This window comes from Phragmites australis, chromosome 16 (genome assembly GCF_958298935.1).
Source record: "Phragmites australis chromosome 16, lpPhrAust1.1, whole genome shotgun sequence".
Lineage (NCBI taxonomy): Eukaryota > Viridiplantae > Streptophyta > Magnoliopsida > Poales > Poaceae > Phragmites > Phragmites australis.
In genome coordinates, this window is record NC_084936.1 from 6,572,011 (window position 1) to 6,599,519 (window position 27,509).

Below are 27,509 nucleotides of genomic sequence, written 5' to 3' on the forward strand. Positions count from 1 at the left end.
CCTTGGGCTGCAATTAACCATGACATGCAGGCCATGAAAAATTACACACATGCATCACATATCACAAGGCCATACCAGTCACAACATTCTCTGCAAAAACGAGTTAAGCGTAGAATCGAATTCTAATGTCGTGATGGGATCATGTTATTACAACAATCTATGCGTGTACGCGACGGCGGTCAGCGGGCGGGGGGTCGAGGGGGGAGCCGCCCCCCGCGGGTTTCAGGGCAGCGCCCTGAAAACCTCTCGGAAATACATAGATCGCATCTATGAAATCGCTATGAAAATCTCATCGGATCGATCGTATCGAGCCAATTCCGAGTCATTCATAATGCCTCAATTTCCATTAGATCAATCCCATTGACCATCGCGTGAGGTTTTTCCAGAAACGATGACAGCACACACGACCTCGATCTGCTGTTCTCCCGACCATGTCGCGATGCACGCAGTTAGCCCCGATGGTGATTCCAGCCGGTAGGGGCAAGTCGCACGCAAAACCAGATGAGAGATCGAGCTAATCTTTTTGGCTATGTGGTTTCATCGACTGGCATCTCATCCGATCTCTAATTCACCAAACCAACCGTGCATTGATCAATCCATCATATGAACTGATCAAAAACAATAGATCTAATCTATTTCTATCACATATCTTCTATATGTGACTGATCCAGATCGAAAACTACGCAGGATGGCTCTGATACCACTGAAGGGTTGCGGGTAGGCTACGCTAGCATAAAATAAATTTTCTCTACCGCATTCAACCAGGAAGCCATGTGAGTAGGGGATCATGAATCGTTACCACTTGACGAGCAGTGCAGCGGAAGAAGAGTTGGAGCAGACCAATCCAACGTCGTGCGCGTCAAGTAGTCGATCGTCAACCTCGTCCCGAGCACATCCTGAGCACCTTCTGAGTACTCGTGGGTACGTCCCGAGTACTCCCGAGCAGATCAGCACCGCAATAGTAGCAGCGCCTCTACGGTATCCACACGTACAAGGATGGAATCGTCGTGCGCCGGTGTGCTAGCACCGCGCGCCCGGCTAGGGTTTCGAAGGGAGTTCGGGAATAGGAGGCGGCTAGGGTTTCTGAAAAACTCAATGCGCCTTGGCCCCTGCCTATTCTTATATAGAGCACGCTAATGGGCCTTTAATCAACATTAAAGCCCATTATGACTCTAAACCCTAATGGTCCTTTAATCAACATTAAAGCCTATTAGCAGATCCAATCCGCAAACTCGATCGCCTATAGGGCATATTACCAACAGTAATACTCTACTCCTGTATGGATGCAATAACTTATCCTGAGGGGGATCCCTCAGGAATCTATCCGGTTACAAGAATATCGTGTCTAACTAAGAGTTTGAGGCTCCTTGTTCTTCGGCAGGAGCTCTGCTCAAGCTTGCTTGCAATGTTTTCGTCTGAGTATGGCACGGTCGACTGCTTGGGCTTGTCTTTTTCCAATTGTCCTATCCTTCAATGTTTTCTTCTCTCTGTATGCCGATCCTTTTATGCACTCGCCGGCCGCGACATACCTCGAACGGGAAGGAAGGGGCACAAGTTCCAAGACGCCACGACTGAGAAAGGCGTCATCATTTCCTCTGGGCGAAGTGACAGGGGCGGTGGAAAAACGCGGCGCACGTCCGGTCACTCGTCACTGTGGACGCCCTGGCGACGGGCGCTGTTGAGAGGGCCCACCGGGCAGCCATAGAGGCACCCGGCGTGCCCGCCCTGTCTTGTTCCTCTGCCACGGCAGGGCGGCAGGCGGAACGCCTCGATCCTGGCAACGTTATCCCGAGATACACCGGATGATACGGGACGGAACCCGTGCAATTAATAGCCCCACGCCTCTCTGCCAAAGCATGGCAGGGACTGACACTGCGGCGGGAGCAGTTGGGGATGTCAGGCCGCGCACGCCCATTAAATGCGGCCTCGGACCTCTGACTGGTTGACACCTCATCGGCGGGCCCCTCGGGGGCCCTTCTGGGTCGTCGGGGCACCGAGTGCTCGGGGGTACTGTTCACCTCCCCGAGCACTCTCTCCCGAGCACTCTCGCATGAAACTTCGGGGAACCGAGTGCTCGGGGGTTGCCACGTGCAACCCCGAGCACTCTCTCCCGAGCACTTTTGCACTGACCCTCGGGGAACCGGGCGCTCGGGGTCTGCCGCACGCAGCCCCCCGAGCGCTCTCTCCCGGAACTTAGCTCTTCTGATCGTCAGGGGACTAAGGTGCTCGGGGGCGACCGGGCACCTCCCCGAGCACTTTTTTCCCCGTACTTGGACTCTGCGGGTCATCGGGGAACTGGGGTGCTCGGGGACCAGAGGCTGTGGCCCCGAGCACCTTCTCCCGGAACTTAGATTTTTCTCATCCCGCAGGAGGGACCTTGCGGGATGGTGACACGTGGCGGACGGCTGGCTTGGCCTCGGGACTCAAGGATCCCCGGTTCCTGATATACCGACAGAATCACACAGAGATCATGTACCCATCTGGCATGTTGTTACACGATCCACCCACGGGAAAAATAGGGGTTTGGAGCATTGGATTAATCGTGGCTCGACGACCATTGCAATGTCACCAATCAGCTCTCGTACTGCGCACAACCACGAATCTTTTCCAGAGTTCTTGTTGTACCCCTACCTCCAGGGTGGGTAATGAGCTTAGCTAATGGGGTATGATATTAAGTCCTACCCATACATGACGCATGGTTGCACTATGTGGTTTAGGATGACAGTGCAATAATTCGGTACTTATACGGCCGGGGCAGGTATGTTCAGTTGGCAATGAATACCACAAATCTAACTCAAGCCCCAAGAGCATCCTCTACCAGAGGACTACTCTACTTGCCCCCACCAAAACAGTTTTCACCCATTTTACACACCACCTGCCATATCCATCACAACATCAAGGATTCTACGATCACCAAAGATTCATGGCATAAGAGTTAAATTGATTAAATAATGAAGTGACTTCTCTGAAGAGATGTATTCTATTAGCGACATCTCCAAAGAGATGTATTCCATCCTAAGCATGCTAGATATCAAGGTGTCGTCCGACGTCAATATAGATAGCGACAGGTAAAACCTAGGGTGATATGTTATATACAAGATTGAGACTAGATGATATGTGTACAGCGTTGTCTTGCCTCACCTTAAGCACCTAGGCACCAGGCAGTATGGAGGGGTGGGTTGCCATGCCTCACCTTATCGCCTTCATAACCATGGTGATTTATGGAATACTTGGGACATCCATGATTCATGATTAAGTTGCCCAATGACACTTGCTTCCAACCTTTTCTTCTCTGAAAATGGTCATAAATAGGAGCACTTCTTTTCCACGATAAAAGTTTTCCCACTGGACATTGTGTTGAGAAGAGGATTATGCTGTGATGGGAGGAAGCCGGTGTGCTGTCTTTAAAGGGGAAAGGGATAGGGCAAGTGGAGGGTCTGCAACTTATTTTTTTAGTTGGGAGGAGAGGGAAGTGGTAAGCTCACAGGGGGGCGAGGTTGACATGATGGTGTGATTGAGGGCCAGAAAGGTTAGGGTTGTTACCACAGGACTTTGGTGAGGCGTAGTGATTTTTGCCGACAAAGTCATGAGATGCCAAAAAGTAGCTTGATTGTGATGAATCAAAACACCCCTAGGATCTTTAGGCACTCCTTCGTGTTTTGTTACGGAAAATGTATTTTTTTGTTGTGGGCTTATTACATTTTAGTCTATAACATTATTCTTAGCTTCCTTGTTGCTGTCAATATGAAAAAACCACAATCAGCTTGATGTCTTGTTTCCTGTATAGCTTGACAAGCACAGTTCAAGGCGTATAGGAGCCACCCTTTTCTTTATACACCCTTTTTCTTTATATCACATGAACCACTTCACACTGAAAACGGTAGCTAAACCAAGTTGAATATAAGCTCTCAGTTGCTCTAATCCACAAAACAAAAGCATGCATGCTCCATGAGGCTACGGGATACTAGTTTTTTATTTGTGCAGTTTAAACTGAATTCAATATACGTCCATTATAATTGTCCTGATAAATTGTGCCACCCTTTTGTGCAGTTGTTCAATATGAAGCACGCTGAAGACATTGGAACAACATTCTATGCTGTTCGCTGTGCCTCTAGCAATGTAATGAGTTCCCTGGGAGAATGACACCTTGGAAATTTTATGGTGCTACCACAATGTGTGTAGGTTGTAACCGTGCATTGGACTTTGGCTGAAATTGCTGAAACTGGGACTGTGGATAGGTTTCAGAGACTTTGAGATGCTTGCAGTAACATGATTGATCCTTGTGCAGTGCTGAGGCGGAACTTTGTATTGCTGTGGATAGGTTTTTCATTGCTCGCATCTGACGTTGGTATCGCATATGTTTGCATCCGTGATCGTAAATTGTCGATCCGAAGTTTGCAAATCTCGAGTATTGCCGTACAAAAGTGACGCCCTTTGTAGGATGTCTGCATGTTGAACCAGTAAGCATAGTTAAGGCCCTTATTATTATTATTTTTAAGGGAGGGGCCCTCTATTTGTTTTTGGGGGGGGGGGGGGGGTGGAGATCCTCCACCTTGTGCCAAATTTCGGCTCCAGAATGATGTGCAGGATCTCCGCCGAAATGATTGTGTAGATCCACGAGACGATGGTGGAGTCGATCTGAACCCACTCCTCGCTGTGGTGTGCTTCGGAGTCGACAGAGGTGTGGGTGGTGAGGCCAAACCTGAGGAAGACGACGAGGAAAAACGTGCTCCACTGCATGTAGTTTCTGGAGATCCAGAGTGATCACCACGTGTTGATGATTTGGATCGTGGCCGAGGAGATGGCCGTCGAAACAGCCGGAGGAGCGACGGGGCTTGGAGTGATGGTGGCTCCCGTCGAGCCGGAGTGGACGGTTCTAGCTGTGGCATTGTCAACAGATGGGATTGTGTCAGCAGCGAATCCACTAGGGGCTTCGGAGCCCCTTTCGATTTTTAGTATGAAAAAAGAAGAGAAAAGAAAAAAGAAAAGAGGAATAAGAAATAGAGAACCTCTTATTTTATAGTTTTGGATTCGTCACTGACTTATGGCGATGAGAGCAGTGAGAAGAGGATTAATGGAGAGGGTAGCGGAAGAGGAAGGCTCAAGATTTATGAACGTTGAGCGTCTGGTATCATGTAGAACGGTAGTGAGAAGATTTAATTTAATATGTATTTCTTTACTCTATAAAATATAAGTTGGTTCTCGCGACATCTCTTTTTCTACTCTCTTCTTATATAATAAAATCCCTAAAATTTAAATAATTTACCTACACCATTCATTCCTGTCATTCAGTCTTCCCGTTTCGTTACCGGCTACAGATATGAGATATATTTTATTAATAAATAAAATAAAATTAGGAGAGAAATTAGCGGATAATATCTTTTTTATCCTATCTGAAATCAAATTATAGTATCACTCCTAACGTATTCGTTCGGCGACGCTCCTATAGCATATATCTAATATTATTAAATAATCAATATTTATATTTTCGTTACAAGTTGATCTTTATTGATACAGGAGTGGGTCACATACTGGCGCACAAATGTGTAAATGCTCACTAGCTAACTGACTCACAATGGAATAAGAGTAGCGCCGCTAGGCTACGTATGTTGACCCGCTAACTAATCGTCTAATAACTAAACATGCACATGCACATGCATATTAGTCGTTAATACTTACAATCAGTCCTCTTGTTTACACTGACGGAGGAAACGGAATATTCAGTCGTGAGCCTTCGTACCAATTTGTTGAAAAAATATTTACTATATAACCTGAGAAAAATATCTCTACTATATAAAATATAAATTAATTTTTGCACCATCTTTTCTCTATATTCTCCTTCTATCTAACAAAAACTTCTAACATTTAAATAATTTATTCATTTTTATCATCCATCATCATCTTTCAATCTCTCCGCCTCATTACCAACTACAGATGTATGATTCGTTTTACTAATCTCTACTATATAAAATATAAATTAATTTTTATATCATATCTTTTTCTACTCTCCTCTCATATAATAAAAACTCTAAAATTTAAATAATTTATTCACTTTTTGATCCTATCAAAAATCAAACTATAGTATCGCTCTTATTGTATTTGTTTGGCGGCGTTATTATGACATATTCATATCTTCGTACTTTAAGTTTATATTTAATATTTCTATTTTTATTGTAATAAACGGGTACTTAGCTAGTTATATTCTAACCATGACGACGACTTTACCTGAGATAACTATATCAGTTATTTTGTAAGAAAGAGGAAGATGCGACGGCGGACTTATCCATCCGACTTCCCAAGTCTCCTCCCCTCTTCTCTCGCCGTTGGGAGGGGAAGAGGAAGAGGGACGTGGAATTCACGTTGCGTTGCGTGTGCGTAGCGATTTATCCAACCCCCACGCTTCCTTTCCTCCTTGTTTCTTCCCTATCCTATCCCTCCTCCCCCGTTTGCCCCAACAATCGCATCCGAATCCGCCGACCCCCCGGCGATCCCGTAAGTGTCCTCCCCCGCGCTCGATCGATTCCTCCCGCGATCGCCCCGATCACCGCGTCGCGGGCCTTCTCCGTGCCCTGACCGACTTGTTGTTTGGCTGTTGTCTTGTTAGGTTGCCGTTCCGTTCCGCGTGTGATCGAGGAGAAGCGCGATGGCGAAGAGCTCGTTCAAGCTGGAGCACCCCCTCGGTTCGTCTCCCCCGGCTCCCTCTCTCTCGCGTCGTCGTTGATGTGGTGGTGGTTGGTGTGGGTCTAGGTGGGAGTCGTGGGGGGCGACGGCTGCGGTGGCGGTAGACGGCACCCCGTGCCGATCGATCCTCGGAGTTTGTGTGTTAGGAACCGCGGCGCGGACTAGTCTGTTTCACGTTGCTGCGATTGCGCGGCGCCGCCTTTTGTTAATGATTCTGTGAACATCGTGCCTGATTGTACGCGAAGCTGATGCCGGTTGGCCTGCAGCTTCGTCCTTGTTAGCGTGCCAATCCGTAACTTATTCTTATGTTATGGATATCTAAGTATCATGATTTCTTTTTTGTGGTGTTGATGCCATAATCGGATTATAGTGGCGTTTGGCTAGGTTGTAGAAAAATGATGGGTCCTATCATGCTCAAATTAGGGGAGAAAATATTTGAAAGACAAAAGTGGGAGAAATTTGCTAGGCAATTGCTGTTTCATGGCATGTGAGGATCTGCTGTTTTTGTTACATTCATTGCTTTTCATGTACTGGACTGATTGGTACCAGGTATGTTGTGGGGCCTTGTGACTGTAGAAATTTGTGGGATTATGGATTGGTATTATCCGCAATTTGCTGTTGACTTGAATGAAACCTGTAGCTTCTATGGTGTTTTATTGTGTTTAGAACCTTAGACTGGCCTTTTGTGGAATCTGTAATGTCTGTTCTGTGCCCCTGTTAAAATGTGTCTTAGCTAGCTGTGTGGCTCCTTCCATCTTTAATTTCTGAACATATGCCATGTTTCACAGAAAGGAGGCAGGCTGAGGCCAACCGCATCAGGGAGAAGTACCCTGATAGAATCCCTGTAGGTTTCTCTTCTTTTTTGTTCATGTAGTTTGCTCACTTTCTAATGATTGTTTTGTTTCTCATTCAAAGCACTCTTCGTGTGGTACAGGTCATTGTTGAGAAGACTCAGAGGAGTGACATCCCAGACATTGACAAGAAAAAGTCAGTTCCCAATTATTTTACGAACACTTCGACTGCATTTTATTTGTAACTGTTTGAAAAGGTTTTCTGGCATTAGATTTCTGTGCTTCTGAAGATATGCTTATAGCTGTTTATGTCATTGTATTTGTTATGATTTTTAACACTGCAAACTATTGGTTGTTAATATTTATTTCAGCATCATCTCGTGTTGTTTAGTGGTTTTGAACATTATCCCATTTCCAATCATGTCTTCAAAGTTTTTCCTATTAGTTCAAAGACTCAACGTCATATAATCAAGAATATGTTTTTCCTTCTTAGTTGCCATTTGGAAGATGATTGCTTACTCTATGAGCATATTCTTTGCTTGTACCACCTTCCAACTTCCGATAATTCAGAATGAAGTCTAGTTTATAAGTACAAACCATTTCAAGACCAACTACAATATTTTCTTACTATTAACTTAAGATGTATAGTTCCTAATATGTGACGACATACAGGTACCTTGTTCCTGCCGACCTCACTGTTGGACAGTTTGTGTATGTGGTACGGAAGCGGATTAAGCTCAGTGCTGAGAAGGCGATCTTCATCTTCATAAAGGACACCCTTCCACCAACAGGTACAGAAAATCGAATGCACTAAAAATAATCCTATTCTGCACCATCTTAAAATTGATCGGTGTCACTAAACATCCTTGTAACATTGGTCCTGCAGCTGCTCTGATGTCTGCTATCTATGAGGAGAACAAGGATGAGGACGGGTTCCTCTACATGACCTACAGCGGGGAGAACACCTTCGGGCTGTTCTAAGTGGCACAATCAGTCGTATAATGCCTCCTGTAAATAGGAAATTAAAAAACCTGTGTACATAATCTCTGGTTTACCTCGTTGCATTGCCTGACATTGAAGCGTATGATGCCCCAAAACATACATTTAAGTAACCCTCTGGTTGCTCCTATGGTCCCCATGCTTCAGAAATCCCGTTAATTCAGTGTCACTGAATTTGCTGTTGTCTCGAATAAATTCAGATTTCTGTGGTTGTACACATTGAAGCATGTTGCTGTTGTTTTTGTTGATTGTCTGGTCCTCCTGCCGACGGCACTGATGGTGAAGGCCACCGGCATGAGGACGTCATGCCGTGGCGGATTCAGGCGCGTTTAGCGACGAACTTGAGCGTATAGTGTGGATCGAGGACAGTGACAGACGTCATATATGGGTGCTGGGGTAGAGGCCAGTGCGAAGAGGAGTATGGAAGTAGGCATATTGGGATAAATATGTTTCTTTCGTAATAATTAGGGATGCCAGTATTGTATTTTCTAGGTTAATAGATTAATCTAAAACTTAAAAAAATAAATTAAAGATTCACTCCTTTCTAATTAAATTAAGAAAAAAATAAATTAAATACTAACTAAGAACTACATGGGTACTCACTCTGGTAACACATGGGTATTCGACATTAAACAATAGAACCAGTTAATACTACACACTTATCCTGTGAATATTAACAGTTTAACACAATAGCATTGTTATTGCCGCACCATTTGAAAGAGGAGAGTAACCCCACAGATCGGGAGGCGGCAAACATCCCATGCTGTGGCTGCAGACTGTCATTGTATCCACGCTGCATAAACTGAACACTGCTGACCCCTCTCTCTCTCTCTAGATTCCTGTCCTCTGCATGTCTCTCTCTCATTCGAGGCATCTCATACCAAACTCACTCTCCCTCCCTCTCCTTGAATGTTGCCAATAAATACTCCATGCTCCCCTTCGTTTCGTTGCTGCCTCATTCACTTCTTTGCCTTGGCCTGCATTTGCATTTGCATTTGCCTTCTTTCTCTTTGTCTCTCTCTCTCTCTCTCTCTGAAAGAAGCTTATGCTTCCGTCAGTCCCTGTTCACTCTCTCTCTTCGCTTTCTGCATGATGCAAAAGAGTAGCTGGTCCATTCATGTTCACGGAGCTTCCTTGCAGTATCCCATTTCTCGTTTATTAATGTCGTTTTCTGTGTTGCAGTAATACGTGATGGAGGTAGTTAATCCTTGTGGTGACGGGGTATTGGCGCGGTTCAATCAGAGAGCTTGCGCTCCGGAGGCGAGGGGCTCTGCTGTTTGATTGAGCCGTGCCAATATCACGTCGCACTTGCAGGTGTATGAATTCTTCTTGTTCTTCCATTTTGCTTTTGTATGAATTACATCGGTAGCCAAAATTGTTGACTATCGGTAGCTGTTTCAAATGTCAATTATGATTTGACTGAATATGTATACAGTGAGGTTAATTTGTTTCCATGTCATGATTTTACCTTTTACATACTGATAGTTGTATGAGATTTTATACTCTTTATACTATCTGCACCTATCTGTTTATGCTCAGTTGGTTAGGGTCTTTGTGCTGGAACCTACCCACTCAGGAAAGCCCGGAAGTTACAATTCCTTTACCTAAAAAAATCTGCACCTATTTGTTCTTCTGAGGATATGTTGTTCCATCATGACTTGAATGGAATCCATGCATATGAATGTTTTCTGAACTGAAAAGTTTTTCATCTGCATATAATTGAATGAATTAATAATGATATAGTTTTATAGCTGCACCTCAACAATTTCATCAATTTTGGAATGCTAATTCTCTCTCTCTCTCTCTCTCTCTCTCTCTCTCTCTCTCTCTCTCTCTCTCTCTCTCTCTCTCTCTCTCTCTCTCTCTCTCTCTCTCTCTCTCTCTCTCTCCCCCCTTTTACCCTTTACAATGTAGAATCGACAGGAGTACATTTCATCAGATTTTAAGCTGAAGATACGATGGTTCACATAATCAAGCGTTATTGTACTAAATACAAATAACTGTATGCTACTCAGTCATTTGTCTAAATTATTCTTGAGCATTCTACCTGCCTGAGAAATGATACAAGAACTCAACCTCTTGCCTTCTTCATCCATTTTGTTTACTTGCAAAATGCAATGGAGTCCCTGTTCAGGTCTGTGTTACCCGGACACCCGTGTCCAAAATTTTTTACCAAGTCGGACACTCGCGTATCCGTGTCGGATTCCAAATGGTATTTGACGTGTCCCAAATTTTTTTGCCGAATCTGACGCCCCGACACGAGTCGGACTCCGACACCCGCACCCGTGTCCATGTAACACAGATTCAGGTAAATCAGGGAGAAGAGAATGCTGAAAGGAATCCAAGTCAAGATCTGAAACTTTGCTCGGTACAGAAAATAGCTTGTGATGCACCACACTATGCAGCGCGTTGAGAACAAAGCAGGAAATTTTTTCATAGAAACAAATGAATGGTCACAACGACATGTCTGAAAACTGAGAGAAAAAGCTGTTTGTGTGATTATGATCCTCTCTTGATGGGGGCTATCGCGGAGAGAGCATCCGAAGGGACAATTGGGGTAAGCTTTCATATTCCTCCTTTTTCCTGGCCTCCATTTTGATTTCATTGTAATAATTGATTAATGCAAAGTCTTGATTCATGATTATGATGTTTGACACTTAATTGTTGTTGCTGTTTGCACGTTGTGTGCATGTGTTCTAACTTTAGTTTCTTGGACAATTGGAATGAAGTATTCTTTTCCTGACCCTGATTTATGAAATGTATCACTATACCATTGCCAGCTACAAACTTGTTTGTAATGATGTGCAATGCAATCCTTGGTTCATGATGTGCTTAAATGTCTCAGTACAATTTTATTGAGGACTGTAACTGGGATAACTACATCGTCCCGCTCAGCAGGATCTGCTATTTACTTTGTTTATTTCTTGTTTGATCATAATAAGCTATTGCCAACTATATATAGCCAGCCAAATAAAGAATCCCAATCCTAATCCAACTAACTATAAAATCGAATCCAACTCTACCTCCTAGCTGATTCTATCCTAAACTACCAAACTTATTAATCCTAAAATCTAACTATTCCAAAACCTAAAAAGAAACTAATTCTTTCCTTCCCTAATTACTTCTTTGCGCCTATATCATTTCCCTCTTGCGATGAAACAACTCGTCTTCGAGCTAAATTTCTTGTGTCTAAGAATCAACTATTATTGTTGTATTAGTATGAAGCCATATCTTCTTCTAATTCTAGAAAATAAATTCCCTTCATTGAACATTGACATAGTTGATCTTTAGAAAATAGCTCAGGAGAGTTGAAGCATAATCCCTTTGCGCGGCGATCATCCATCTCATGTGTAGTTAGGCTGCACATGCGTTGTCCAACAACAGAGGTGGGAGAAGAAAATAAAGGAAATTGAGAAGATTGAAGACCTTCCTGACCTTCATGATGGCCTACTGGCAAATAATTGTAGACTTGCTACTGTTGTTGGTGTGATTTCTGCTATTGGTGTGGCTGCTGTCATTGGGCGAGAACCGCCTTGAGAAGGGTTTTCAGACTCATCGCAAAGGTGTTGTTCATATGAGCATGCAAAACTCATGGCTTCCTCATGATCAGATGGATTCTGAAGCTCAACATCGATGCTAAGAGATTTTTCAAGTCCCACAGTGAATAAGTTGACTTGTTGCTTGGACATAAGGGATGGAGTAACTCGTGAAAAAAGGGCCAAAAACTTCTTTTTATATTCATGCACTAAATCTGTCTTCCTAATGGTAGCCAACTCACCGGCAAAGGATTGCTGCGAATTGGAGGACCAAAGCGCATGTTGACGTAATGCTAAAAAACGGACCACTTAACTATGTCATGATCACATTCAAACTGCATATACCATTATTGAGCATCACCAGTGTTATGATAAGAAGCTAGTCATACCTTATCATTCTCTAGTGTCTGTTGTCCATGAAAGAATTGCTCACAACAGTTCAACCAAAGCAAAGAATCTCCCTCTCCATTGAAATTGGGGAAAGTAAGCTTATGAAAGCGAATAGCGCACCGATCATCATCTGAGCTTATTGATTTGCCTTTGAAAGGACCCAATGTGGTTGAAGAAGCCAAACCTGAGGTGCTGAAATTCTTCTCACATGCATCCTGACGAGCCATGAGTGCTTCAACTTTCATCAAAAGTTTCTCCATCACGATGTCGAGAAGTTCTATGGTGTAGATGTCGTCACCCATGATGAGGAGTGCAGACCGGATATGCGATCAACGACAACGCAAAGCAGTGGAGGAGCGACGGTTGCGGATGGCATGGAGTAGAGCAGCGGCTGCTACAGGGAAAATAGAACAGTGGCGGTGACAGTAGCGATGTGGGGAGCAGCGGTGATAGCAGTGCAGCAAGTTGACGGTGGCGTGGTGCAGCAGTAGGTGGCTGCGGCAATAATGTAGAGGAGCATAATCTAGTGGCAGCGACGTAGGAACAAAGCGCGGTGTAGCAGGAGCAGCGGCGACTATTGTAGCCCTAAACTGAACAACGGCGGTAGTGGTGGCGGCATGGGGAGCAGCTACGGCGACGTGGAGGAGGGCGTGCGGTGGCAGGATCGGTGTCTCTGGATACCAAATATTGTGGATGGTAACTAGGATAACTAGATCACCTCGTCTACCGGCTCTTATATTTACTTTGTTTATTTATTGCTTGATCTTAATACACAGTTATTGCCAATTATATATAGCGGACCAACTAAAGAGTCACAATCATAATCCATCCACTAACTATTAAATCGAATTCAACTCTATCTCCTAGCTGATTCTATCCTAAATTACCAAGCTTATCAATTCAGAAATCTAACTATTCTAAAACTAAAAAGTAACTAATTATTCTGAAACCTAAAAGAAAACTAATTATTTCCTTCCCTAATTAATTCTCTGCGCCTATATCAATTTTTACTGCCATGTGCGAATATTTCCTTTTGGGGCACCAGGGAAGATGCCATGGTCAAGAATATCTGTCAGATAAGTACATGCATACTAGTCCTTGGTGATCACGGAATGATGCAGAATCTTGCAGGAAACTGGAGCCAAACAAAAGCAACAACCTAACAGTTGACAGCATTTGCGCAACAGTAATACCTTGTTTTCATTTCAGCCTTTCAGAGATCATCACTTGGCAGGTTGTCAACATAACCGACATCAGTGATCGCGCAACTGTTCCTTCTGAAGAATCCGCAGTGACAGCCAGGACAGGACAGGGGAGGTCATGTGCAAAGCTCTCTGCATCAGGCATGAAAACCACAGCCTAAAGAAAGAATCAACTGCTAGCAAAATTCTTCTGTATCAGTTTAATCATGCCTGAATGATGGGACTTTCGATGGTTGTCAGGTATCCGACAATGCGTTCAAGGGTCGGGGATCGAGCTGTTCCCTCCGACGACGAACAGCAACGCTCCAACTAGGACGGCAGCAGCATCATACAACTTTGTACATGAACTGGACAAGCTGCCAGATATTGGTTGATAGGGATGCTGAGGCATTGTCGTCAACCGTCACTTCGTCACCGCCAGGGAATCAACGTGATCCAGCAAAACCTGCGATGTGAAGGACAAATGTGAGCCGAGGTGCATCTGGTCAGTCCCAAATTATGCAGTATGTAGCTCCTTTTGCATTGATATATGCTAAGGAGCACAGAAAACGCCCTTCGTGTAAGTAATTTCTGCTACCAGTTATGGTAATTAGTAGCTTTATGTTGCTATGATTTCTAATTCAGTGTTAAGTACTTAATGCGATTGTTCCGCATATTAAATCATATTTTTCAAAAGCATAGATCTAGTGAAGAAGTTACTAAACAGCAACTCATCTAATGTCAGTTGATATCTTGGAACATATTTTGACTGTATGTTACACAACAAAATAGCTACATCAATGTGTAAAGAGCTGTGTTTTAAGTACAACATGTCACATGTCAGTTCTAGTGAACTATTGAAATTTCCTCACTAGGTGACTCAGATCCAGTTGTTAAGCCAATGAAGGCATTTCCAGTACTTACTTTCAGGGACGCCATTTTTTCTCATTAGATTACACCAATTTAATTAAGCATAATATAGCGAGAGGAGATTTTTGCGTATCAAGTAATGTAAGGATAATACAGGAACAAAACGGTGGCAAGACAAAAAAGAGATTGCGATCCACCATAAGAATGACAGAAAGGATATCATCCAAAGCTCTATAGGTTTTCACAGGAGCATAGTTTTTTTTCTTCTGTATGCATGTTTGAACCTCTGACAACATAAAATTGTTGCTCTTTGTCTGCTATCAATGAACCTTAAACTGGCTGGTTCTTTTCATAACTATTTGGGAACAGCCCCCCCCCCCCTACCCCTACCCCTATGTATTTTGTAGCCCAATGATAACAAATTCATTCACCGACTCGTCGGTTTAGGTTTTCTTGGACTGCCCACAAATCCAAGAAAATTGTTTGGGGGTTCATCATTCAGCTCAGATGGTGAAATGGGGGGGGGGGGGGTGATAAGTATATAGTGTTAGACTGACCTATTCTGCAGGTAGACTTCAACGTCGAATGCTTCACCTGGTCTTCTAGCGCATGACCTCAACAACCAACGTCACGTTAGCACCCATGCAGGATCGTCAATTGGTTCTGTTATTTTGTTGTAACCATCAGTGATGTGCACTCCTGTAATCTATAAATGCACGTGATGTATCAATGAATAGATGCACACCTTCATTATACACTTCGGTATGGTATCAGTAAGCCAGGCCATCTCCATCTTCAACGTGATGAGTGACAACTGTTCGACCGCTTCCGGGCTCCTCTACCTCCCCGGCTCTCTCCTCCTCCACCTCCACTGCTACCATTCCCATTTCTCAGGCTATCCACAGCGTGAATATAAAATCTATGCTCTCCTTCAACCTGGATATCAATGCCAACAATTACACCAAATGGTGCAGTCTTTTTCTTATCATCCTTGGGCGCTTCAATCCGCGCACCCATGTAGATGACAATGACCCTCATCCAGATGATCCTAATTGGGTTCCTGAGAATCTTATCGTCCTCATGCGGATTTATGCCACTATTTCCGATGAGCTCCTTGACATGGTTATAATCCCCAACGCCACCGTCTACTAGGTCTGGACTCATCTCCACTCCATCTTCACTAGCAACAAACCTAGCCGAGTAGTCCACATAGAAGCCGAATTCCATAATCTGACCCAGGGCGATCTTTCAATCTCCGCATATTGTCATACGCTTCAAACTTTGTCCAACACCCTCGCCGATTGCGACTAGCCGGTCTACGATCGCGCTCTCATCCACCAGCACATTCATGGGCTTAACGACAAGTTTGGCGTCCTCCAAACCATGCTACCAGCCCTTCCCAGCTGGCCCACCTTCCTACAGGCCAGAGACATCCTCACCCTTGAGGAAATCTCACAAGCTGGTTAATCGAAGCCTTCTACTGAGTCTACACTCCTGTCCACTGGCACTGACACCAAGGACTCCAACAACACTCGGCATGAACCTGGCGAGCGCTCCTCCAACAACTCTAGCCATGGCCGTGGCCATGGCCATGGTCACAGCAGTTGCCAATCCTCTCCAATGTCGCGACACTTCATCTTAGGCCCAGTGTCACACCCCAAAAACCCTAACCTAGTCATCAAGCATGCATATGCATCGTGACATCATGCTTCATATAATTGGTTTTATTTTAAGTAATTAAATTTTTTTTGGAAACGTTATGTAATCGATCAATGTGCATTTCCACCATACATATTTATGAGTGGAAATTGTTTAGAAATGGTTAGGAAGCCTCAAAGCCATTTAGGAAGGATGAGGTGAAGAATAGGAAGAAACGGGAAAAAGAACAAAGACTTTCAGCAAGTGGGCCCTACACGTGGTCTGACCGTCAGAGCCTAGAGGCTCCACTTAAAGCCCACCGACCGACGCTCACTCTCACTCTTTCGCTCACTTCTTTCTTCTTCTTCCACCTAAACCGAGAGAGAGGAAGGGTGACCACCTCGACCACTACGACGGTTGGAGATTGACAGAGAAGACTTCCCCAATCTTCTCAAAGGCTTCCCCGGTCGTTCTCTTTGTTGGAGACACTTCCATGCAGGTTCTTCCACCTCAAGGCCAACCACCACCTCAGAGTTTGATCTTTGAATTGAAGCTTCCCTGGAGTTATACAACCCCGTAGAAAGCTTTCCCACGTCAAAGTGAGACTTTCCTAACCATTTTTCCATCATTCCGAGCTCTAGCCGGTCCCCCATTAGTTTAGACCCGAGTTCCATCCTAGCCATGGACTTCATACATGGGGTCCTCAAGTTTGGCCCTGTGCATGTCATCCAAACCACCCAAGAAACACTACCCTAATCTTGTAGAGTGCTTTAGTACCCTTCTTGGTCGAATGCATCACTGGAGCCTTCGCCGACAACCTCGCCGAGGTGTCGTTAGCTAGGCCCAGCTGTCCGACCACCACTAGGGCTAATCTGACCGTCGGGTTGTGACTTTGCTGATCAAACTTCTAGTCAAACTCCATAGTCAAAAGTAAAACAACCACTAGGGTCGGTCTAACTGTCAGGTCTATTCAGTGCTGATTTCTTCTCTGTTCCACCCCCATGGTATAAGCGCCACCTAGGCTGGTCTGACTGCCAGCCACTTAGTACACCTTGAGCTTAGGTTGTCTCATGTGAGGTTTAAACCTCTTCTAACCCAATCACTTAGGTGTTCTTTCGCAAATGTTTTCATAATATGTCACATTGCACATCGTTCATGATCATGCATCATAAGCATGAATCTTTGTTTGTTCGTTTGTTCGTTTGATGTGTTCATCAATTGTTTAGAGAGTGACACGTCGATGGTTCAAGCGGTCGAGGCTAATACCGAACCGGAGGTGTACATGAGAGAAGCACTGGAGCAACAATGCAAGCATCTAAGCATATTTTACCTTTTACGTTGGATCTTGTGGTGTCTAAGTTGATAAATTATCGCTTTATGTATGTTGTACATGATAACGAGTCAAGGTCGGGATTTGTGAGTAGAACCTATGTTGATGCATTCGTTCCTACCTTAATTATTGATGATTCACTATCCTTGTAATCTGGGTATAACAATATTGATGTTTAACTTAAAAGTTACCTGTGATGTTTAGCAATGCATAGGTCATTGGTAAAAGTCGAGCGGTGAAATACCCGTTGTTCGTGAGCTATAGGGCTTAAATATTATTCATAATAAAAATAAAGTTGGGATGAAGAATTTGTGAGGATGAGATGAGATGTGAGAGGTGCTAGGGGTAGGTCGAGAGAGGAATTCGAATGTCATAGACCACTTGCATCGATTAAGAACCGATTGTTGTTTATCGTTGGCTTAAGCACTTTTCGTACTACCACATATTCAATAAATGTACGAATGAGCCGATTATCATACACCGTGCTAACGCTTGACTGTGTAAGAGAACAATGATGAGGATAAGAAAGGTGGCGGGGATTCGGAGGTGTTCAGGACACGCTCGCGGTAACCCCAATGCCATAGGGCAATGTGCAAGTGGGTAGTTTTGAGTATGAGAAATGTTATCTTGGGAGCCAAGAGGATGGACCCAAGTCGTGTGGGTAAAGATGTACCCCTACAGGGTGTAAGATCAATTTGAATTGTCATGCTCTCGTTTATGAGCATGCTTATGTCCATCCATATCAATCGTAGAGTTCCAATGGTAGGTTGTATGGTATGTTGGGAAGTGGTTAGCGAAGGTTTGTATCAAGATGAGTATGATAGATGTGTTCATGGTTATGATCTCATGATAGGAGGGTACGAATTGTCAAGTTTGTAGATGCTCACACTTTTTGAGTTGATAAAATATTTTTGCATATAAATTCATTTAATCTTTTGGGTGATTCCTTGCTACGCATCCCTAAATGCATGATCCTTAGAGATGAGTTATTATATATACCCACTATGGAGTAAGTCTTGTGAGTACCTTCGTACTCACCTTGCTTTTGTTGAGTTTTGTGGGTGAGAAAGAAGTAGTGTACGGTTACTTCATCCCTGCTGATGTTGGCGATGGACATGAGTAGTGGTGGGCTACTCGTGGTGATTTGGTGATGCCTTAGGGAAAATTGCGCCACCTCTCTTTTGATGTTTATAAACATTAATTCCGTTGCGCAGTAACTCTAACTTGCTAGGAGATGAACTTGTGTATTTTGTTCTCCTACGTTTGTGATCTTTAAAACGTTGAACTTGTAATAACTTAAAGGCTTGTAATATATTTACATCACTCGCTCTTTATTATACCTTGATGTGATGAAGCTTATTATAAATGTGTGTGTACTGATCTTGGGCATAAAACATATGCAGGGACTATCAGAATTGGATTCCGGTTAATCATTAATGGTTACAATTGTTGTGATGAGATATGGGTTAGCACATGACATATTGAGAGACAGGCATGTGCTAGCTCTCATCTTATTAAATGATCGCCCTAATGATTAATTTGAATATAATTTAGATGGTTCCCCACACCCAGCCACCCCAGTACCCCTACAGCTAGCTACCTGTGGGGAGTTCCGGTCGATGGCCCTTGGCATGCACCCTGGACTAGTGCCATGGGGCCAGGGGTCCTCGACACACGTCCTCCTTCCTCGGTTCCTGGCCATGCCTACCCTGCAATGCATCAGCCATCTACGACGCCTACTTCACCTGCTGCTTCCTCCTGGGACATAACTGGTCTAATACATGCTCTTCAGGCCACATCCCTCGTCTAGCTTCCGGCCACCGGGGACTAGTTCATGGACACTGGGGCCTTCTCACACATGACTGGTGACTCTAGCAATTTCTTCACATATCACTGTCATCTCTCTCCTCCCCTGTCATTGTTGGTAATGGGGCCTCTTTGCTGGTTCTTAGAACTGGATCTGCCCTTTTACATTCACCTGCTGCACATTTTCTTCTTCGCGATATTCTTCATACACCTAAAATTGTCAAGAACCTCATCTCTGTGCGGCAGTTTACCCTTGATAACAATTGTTTTATTGAATTTGATCCACATGGCTTCTCTATGAAGGATCTCAATAAATGAGGGAGATCATGTGGTCCAATAGTTCTGGTGCCCTCTACCTGTTCCAACCAAGCTCGAGCACCTCCATGTCCTAGACCTTGGCAGCTTCATCCTCCTTGATAGAACTTTAGCACCAATGTTTGGGGCATCCAGGTCGTTATTCTATGCAGCATTTGCTTTCCAATTTTCATTCAGATTCAAATAATGTAAGTGTTGGTTGTGTATATATTGTCTATCAATTAGGACATCATGTATGACTACCCTTCTCATATAGCACTTCTGTCACTCATTTCCCGTCCCAAATAATCTGTTGTGATCTTTAGACATCTCCAATTTCAAGCTTCACTGGCTTCAAATATTTTCTTGTGGTTGTTGATAATTTTACTGACTATGTAGGCATTCCCTCTATGAAATAAATTCAGACACTTGCGCCACTGTCCAAAATTTCTACCACCTTATTCTCAACCAGCTTCACTTGTCCATACAATGCATCCAATGTGATAACGGCAGAGAATTTGATAATGCCCCTCTACACGCATTTCTCTCGTCCCGTGGCATTACCTTCATATTCTCGTTACCTTATACATCATCACAGAATGGGAAAGTAGAGCGTGCTATTTGCACTATCAACGACATGGTTCACACTTTGGTTTTCCATGCTCATATGCTGCCATCTTTCTGGGTGGAGGCTCTTCATATGACAACTTACCTCCTTAACAGGCACCCTTCCTCTCCTATACACTTCCAAACACCTTACTACCTCCTTTATTGTGAGCCACCCAAATATGACCACATTAAGATGTTTGGATGCTTATGTTATCCTAATTTGGCTGCCATCACTCCTCATAAGCTTGCCACTAAGTCTGCGGTCTGTGTATTTCTTTGGTACCCCTTTGAGCACAAGGGATACCGCTGCTACCCGCAAGATCATTATTTCATGACATGTTGTATTTGATGAGAGTGTGTTTCCTTTTTCCACATAGCAACCCATATCTTCTTCATGATCATCCCTAGCCATAGCAGATCCAGTTTGATCTTCTTGGATCTCGTTCCCCTGTGACAATGGCTTGCAACAACTCCTCTGACTGATTTGCAGCTCACCACCATGCGTCCCTGCTCCCACTGATTCGGCACCATCCAACCACCACTCGCCACCTCAGGCCTCAAGTAGCACCGACCTATCCTCCTCTGAGTGCACTCCTTTTTTCTCCACACCCCCACAACCACCTGCACCTTTGCCACATCTACCCAACACAACACACATGGTATGCAGATATGTGCCAAATATGGCATCTTCCAACCCAAACAAATATTCAATCTGACAGCACCACCTCCCCTTCACCCATTCCCACCTCCTACAGTGCTTCCCTCAAGGATCCACATTGGTACAACGCCATGCTCGAAGAATACAATGAGCTATTTCAAACAAAACACGAGTCTTGTTTCTCTACCTGCAAGTGTCAACATTGTGACCGGCAAGTGGATTTTTCACCATAAGCTCAACCCCGACGGCTCACTCTCTTGCTACAAAGAGTGATGTGTTGTTTGTGGCTTTACACAATAGGTTGCGGTCAATTATGGTAAGACCTTTAGCCCCATCATCAAGTCAGCGGCAATTCTGGTTGTCTTGAGCCTCTCTACATCCAAAGTATGGCCCATACATCAATTGGATGTGGAAAACACATTTCTCCATGGTAATATATTGGAATCCGTTTATTGTCATCAACCATCTAGATTTATTGATCCCACTCGACCATCTCATGTTTGCTAACTACACAAATCTTTGTATGGCCAAAAGCATGTCCCTAGCACTTGGTTTATTCGGTTTACCACCTTTCTTTCTACTCTTGGTTTTCACCAGTCAAAGTCGGATTCCTCTTTGTTTGTTTACAAATCTTCCATCCATATGCCATATCTTCTTTTATATGTGTACGACATCATACTGACTGCCAACTCTATTGGTTTCCTGAATCATCTAATATATAAACTCAAGGGAGAGTTCGCCATGCCAGCTTTAGGCCCCCTCCACCATTTCCTTGGCATCAACATTCAATAAAATTTCAGTGGTATGTTTCTTTGCCAAGAACAATATGCGCTTGACCTCCTTGAGCGCAAACCTTTCCAAGTGTAATCCTTGCTCCACTCCGATCGATACCAGGTCCAAAATTTCTAGGTATGATGACACACTCGTCTTCAATCCCACCAAGTACCATAGTCTCATTGGCGCACTGCAATATCTCACTATCACTCGACCAAACATCAATCACGTTGTTCAACATATGTGCTTGTTCATGCATGATCCAAGGGAGCCCCATCTATAGCTCTTGAAACAGGTCCTACGATATGTTAGAGGTACAACTCATTACAGTCTGCAGTTCTTTCATTCCTCTACCACCGATCTGGTCACTTATTCCAAATCTGACTGGGCGGGTTGCCCGGACACTCGTCAGTCCAGATCAACATATTGTGTTTTCCTCAGTTCAAATCTGATTGCATGGTCATCTAAGCGGTAGGTTAAAGTCTCTAGATCAAGTGTAGAAGCCGAGTTCGTGGCATTGCTAATGTCGTGGCCGAGTGCTGTTGGCTCTGGCAATTGCTTTGGGAACTTCATCAACCACATCACTCTGCTACTGTGGTTTATTGTGACAATGTCATCGTAGTTTACTTGTCCTCTAATCCAGTGCAGCACCAGCAAACAAAATCTATTGAGATGAATCTTCATTTTGTACGTGACAAGGTCTTCATTGGTGATGTGAAGGTTCATCATGTACCATCATCTTCCCAATATGCGGACATATTTACAAAAGTCCTACCAGTGACAATATGAATGTCTTCCCGTGTCCTGACTGAGGGGGATGTTAGACTAACCTATTCTTTAGGTAGACTTCATCGTCAAATGCTTCACCTGGTCTTCTGGTGCACTGAAGGATCGAGATACCGATCTTGAAGGGGGGGGGGGGTGAATAGAAGTTTTTTCAAAAATATTAGAACAGCACAACACAGCGGAAACCGATCGGATGTTCCGACTGTGTAGGATCGAGGAGGCCGACTAGAGGGGGGTGAATAGGCGATTCTAAAAACTATGTATCAATTTAATTGATAAAGATGTGGAATTAAAATGATTGGTTACAACACATATAAAACCCCAAACTCTATGTCTCAACAAAGTGACAAATTCTATATCTATGTCAAGATTTGCAACCTAGGATTGTATGTAAGCAATTATGATTCTAGGAATATAAATTGCACAAGGTAAATTGCATGAAAGTAAATATCACAATATAGAAGTAAATAGCACGAGAGATGACACCCGAAGTTTATCCCGTGGTATCGGTGATTTGCCGATCACCCCTAATCCACGTTGAGGTGAGTTTAAGCCTTTAACCGCTTCTCTATCAAGTATGAATTCTCACCAAGAGAAGAGGCTCTCCACGAGTAACTTGATCTTGAGTCGGTTAATCTAATGAACCACTCACTACATCGATTCCACTAGAGTTGCACTTTACCTCTCCGACAAGGAATGCACAAAGCCTCTCACAATCACCACCGTACCTTCTTCACAAGTTTCTTTGAAGGGCTCAACGACGTAACCACCTCCAAGCCGTCTAGGAGGCGGCAACCTCCAAGAGTAATAAGCCAAGACGAACTCGACTCTCACCAAGTGCCTAAAGCTCAATCACTAATGCAAATACACTTGATTCTTGCCTCACAACCCTCTCTATGTACAACACATGCACAAATGTGTGAGGAGAAATTTTATTAGCTCAAGTATGCTCAATGGGTGCAGAAGCAGCCCTACAAGCCACTGGACATGGGGTATATATAAGCCACAACCCGAAATGTAGCTGTTGCCCAAAGGCTGACTTCTCTGCACATTTGGCAGTCAGACCGCAGTTCACCTAGCGATCGGACCACCACTGGACAAACGACTCTAAAGCTAGCCATTACAACATTTTCACCTTTCCAGCGGTCAGACCGACCCTCTTAGCGGTTAGACCGCCACCTTGGCAGTCGGATCCCCCTCCTCTCCAAGAAAACGGAAGTTCTCTACAGGCTCTAGCGGTCAGACCGGTCTCCTTGGCGGTCGGACCGCCACCCGATCCAGAGAGATGAGAGTTCTCTATTAGTTCTAGGAGTCAGACCACCACCTTGATAGTCAGACCGGAATTCTTGGCGATCGGACCGACACTCCCAGAACAACACTGCTGACACTCAGAGAAACGGCAATAACTTTTGAACCCGATATCCAATTTATGTGATCTTGGACACTATAGAAAGCTTATTTAGAGGACTACACATCCCAACTAATTGTTTGACCTCAAACCCATTGGACCAAACCTAAAACATAGTCCAAAGATCCACCACAATGAAAACTACATGAACCTTAAACTTTTGCAAAATAAATTTGCAACCTAAATGTTCCATGCGACCAAGGGTTAATGCATTCACTATATCAACTTGCAAAACACTTTTGCAAACTTAGTGACATGCCACACGGAGTAGGAACATGAACTTGAGCTATTTGTAAAACCCATTTGCAAACTATAGCTTCCTACTAAAGAGAGTATGCACATGCAAGATTGAGCTTATCGACACATGGTAAAACTTAAGCAATCGTCAAGACCCCTCTTAATACTAAGACAATTATCATATCAATCCGGTTATTCCTCTTCTCTAATCATCATTGACCAGTAAAAGAAAATACCTTACATTTTATACCTTTGCCTTGAGCTAGCCATCCCGTTGGACTTGACGAACACATCATCCGAATCCTGATGTTTTTTCTAGGCTTGTCATCAACTCTTCACTTGAGCTTGATGACAATGCTCATCCTCACTTCCCATCTCCGTCATCTCTTGATCTTCCGGAAGCTTGATGGACTTCACTTGATTACTTCCTATGCACCAAGCATGAAAGACTTTTCTTTTCATATCATCTTCATCCAGTTCACCACCGAGGTATGAACTGCAAGCATCAAGCACACAAGTTGTCCACTAAACTTGTCTTGATCTTGCTCTTCCAACTCGGCACTTTGAATATCTCAATTCAATATTTGACTTCATATGGAACCTTTAGTTACTTGATCTCCACAAGCAACTTTGGTCTTCATGCTTATTGTCAATATTATTAAGACCATCCTCAAACTCTGAGGTCTCTTTGTCTCTAGCTTCTTCTTCTTCACATGAGCATCACTTAGAGCTCAATGACCTCAATGCATATCTTTTGATCTCATGGCATTGCTCAACGAATCCATGCTTTATCACTTATGCGTCTCCTATGAAATATCATACAAATAATTCTCAACATAATTGTTAGTCCATAGGTATTATCACAACTTACCCGAGCATTACCTAGAGCTCATTCATCTTGATGCATTTTTCTTGATCACAAGACATTTCTCAATGAATCCATGCTTAATCCTTCATGTATCACCTATAGAAATGACCTACTAATAATTTTTACTACAATTTTTAGTCTATAGATATTGTCATTAATTACCAAAACCACACTTAGAGGCTAGACGCACCTTCAGACTGACACCAAAAGTTTTGATGTAAACGATCGAAACTTTCAATATGCCTGATTTTCAAAATTAGCTAGATCTATGAGCAAGAATGAGATAAACTAAGAAAATGCAAGATGCTACAGAGTATGATGCTACTCAATTTAAGATAGAACCTACAAACACAAAGTCTAGCTCAAGATAATAAGTGAATTGCTCGAAATCACTAAAGAGGAGAGAAACAACCAAGAGCGGAGACACGATGGATTTGTTCCCGAAGTTAGGATCCTTGAGGGGATCCTACGTCTCTGTTGAGGGACTCGGTCGTACTTGAGCTAGGTCTTTTTCAACCCTTTTCCTCCCGAGATTGCACAAAACACTTCTCAGCTCGACTTGCTATTCCTTCCCTTTTGGAGGTGAAATCTGGTATTCACAAACTTCTCACAGCACACCATAATCAATTGGGGCTCGTGAGTGACTCCTTGCCATCTAGGAGATCTCAATCTCTAAGAGTAACAAATGCACACGAAGAAGGATTGAAAATGAATCCTAGTGCTCAAAGATGAACTCAAATTTACTTTCACTAAATCTCTCACTCAAATCCCTTTCACTAGATGAAACACAAAGCAAGGGAGAGGAGAGGTGCTCTTTTGGGGCTCTAGAGAGGTTTTTTTTCTTTCAAAGAACTAGCTGCACGAAGAGGTGAGGGTGAGGGGGTATTTATAGGGTACCCCTAAAAATTAGCATTATGCACTTTTTCAGTCCACATCAGAACTTTCGATATTCAGATTAGAATTTCCAATTAGTGCAAAGTAACATCATCAACTTGCTCGACCCAAACCAAAACTGGAGAAATACACACATCGGAACTTCCGACTATACATATCGGAACTTTCGATTAGCAACATAACTCCAAACCGAGAACCCAGGGTTTAAGGGGATCAGACTGTCTGACTCTGATCGGAACTTCTGATCTCAACATTGGAACTACCGATTAATTTGAGATCAGAAACCCGAGAGCCTAAAATTCTAACATACCGAGCATTTCAACTGGTATCAGAACTTCCGATTGAACCAAATGGAACTTCCGATTGAACCAAACGGAACTTCCGATCAACTCAGAACATTTTCAACTGTGTCTGTGTTGCGAATTGTGTCTCTTATTCTAAAGATAAATTTTGAACACTAAGTTCATGAAAAAACTTTCAACGTTGTATCCCTTTTAGCAGTATGATATTTTTATACTCAATTAAAATAAAATGCTATAACCCTAGGAATATTCATTTTTTAGGATCAACAACGTCGTTTAGCTTTCATTATTGAGACTTTTGCCTATTCAAATACTCATAGAATATATTAATTACTTAATAGTTTGTCGTCAATCATCAAAATCCACATAGAGGATCTAGATGCACTTTCACACATGACCTGAACAACCAACGTCACGTTAGCACTTATGCAGAATCGTCAACCAATTTTGTTATTCTGTTCTAACCATCAGCTATGTGTGCTCCTGTTATCTATAAATACATGTGACGTATCGATGAATAGATGCACAACTTCATTATACACTTCTGTATATAGGTAGAAGCTAAATATGTTGGTACAAGGATCTTGCACGAGTCATATAGCGAGCATCATCAGGGAACAATCTTGAAGCACCCTGTGCCAGCGATTGCACACCAAAAACAGCAGGCAGTCAGAACAGATCAGAGGAACAAGCACCATTCAACTGAATAATGAGTTGCTACAGGCTGAGTTGCATAGCAAACACAGAGCAAATCCCAAAATTAACTAGCAGCTCTACGCTCACAACTAAGCTTGAGGAAGAACATCTTTTAACAATTTTTGCCAATTCATTCCGCACAAAGTAGCTATGATTCGCTGATCAGATGATGTTTAGTGAAGAACAATGATTGAGGCAAAAAGGGAAAATGAGGGTGACCCCTGTGATCCAGTGAAGAGAATCACCAATAGGGTGGCACACAAAGGTCCAGCAACAAGGAGCATATAATTTTTCTTTCCCGTTCTGTATGCAAGTGTGAATGTGTAACACAACAACAACAAAAAACAAAAAACTTTGATTTCTCGTCTACTAGCATGAAGCTTAGGTTTCTTTCCTCAGTGCCCTGAACCTATGGATTAATAGCGTCTTGTCATTCATTTCAGATAGCAGAAATAGGTGTCAGGAACCCCCCAAATTCCAATCAGAAGTGCACCCAAATGATTCAGTGCAGATAAAAGTGGTGGTGGGTACACCACCTCCTGTAATATCGGGATGTATCCGACGGCTTAAAAAATCGACGGACATGATCTCATCTCATGTTGATCAGACAGCTCACGGCACAGTTACACCATTACCACCGAGAAGTCAGTTGGCACCTGATGCATTCCTACCTACGAATAAGCGCCAGACCGAGCAGGGCACCGATAGTGCTGGCGCCTATGCAAGCAAATGCACAACAAAACAGCAGCAGGCGATCAGAA

General features: G+C 43.5%; 1 protein-coding gene across 1 annotated transcript; it reads left to right on the forward strand.

Moving 5' to 3' along the window:
* The first annotated feature begins 6,320 nt into the window (after positions 1–6,320).
* On the forward strand, positions 6,321–8,688 carry LOC133895867 (autophagy-related protein 8C-like). The gene is made up of 6 exons (XM_062336387.1): positions 6,321–6,492; positions 6,605–6,680; positions 7,470–7,525; positions 7,616–7,668; positions 8,145–8,263; positions 8,359–8,688. Exons 2-6 carry the CDS (start codon positions 6,644–6,646, stop codon positions 8,451–8,453), a joined length of 360 nt encoding a protein of 119 aa, XP_062192371.1. The 5' UTR covers positions 6,321–6,492; positions 6,605–6,643; the 3' UTR covers positions 8,454–8,688.
* The last annotated feature ends 18,821 nt before the right edge of the window (positions 8,689–27,509 follow it).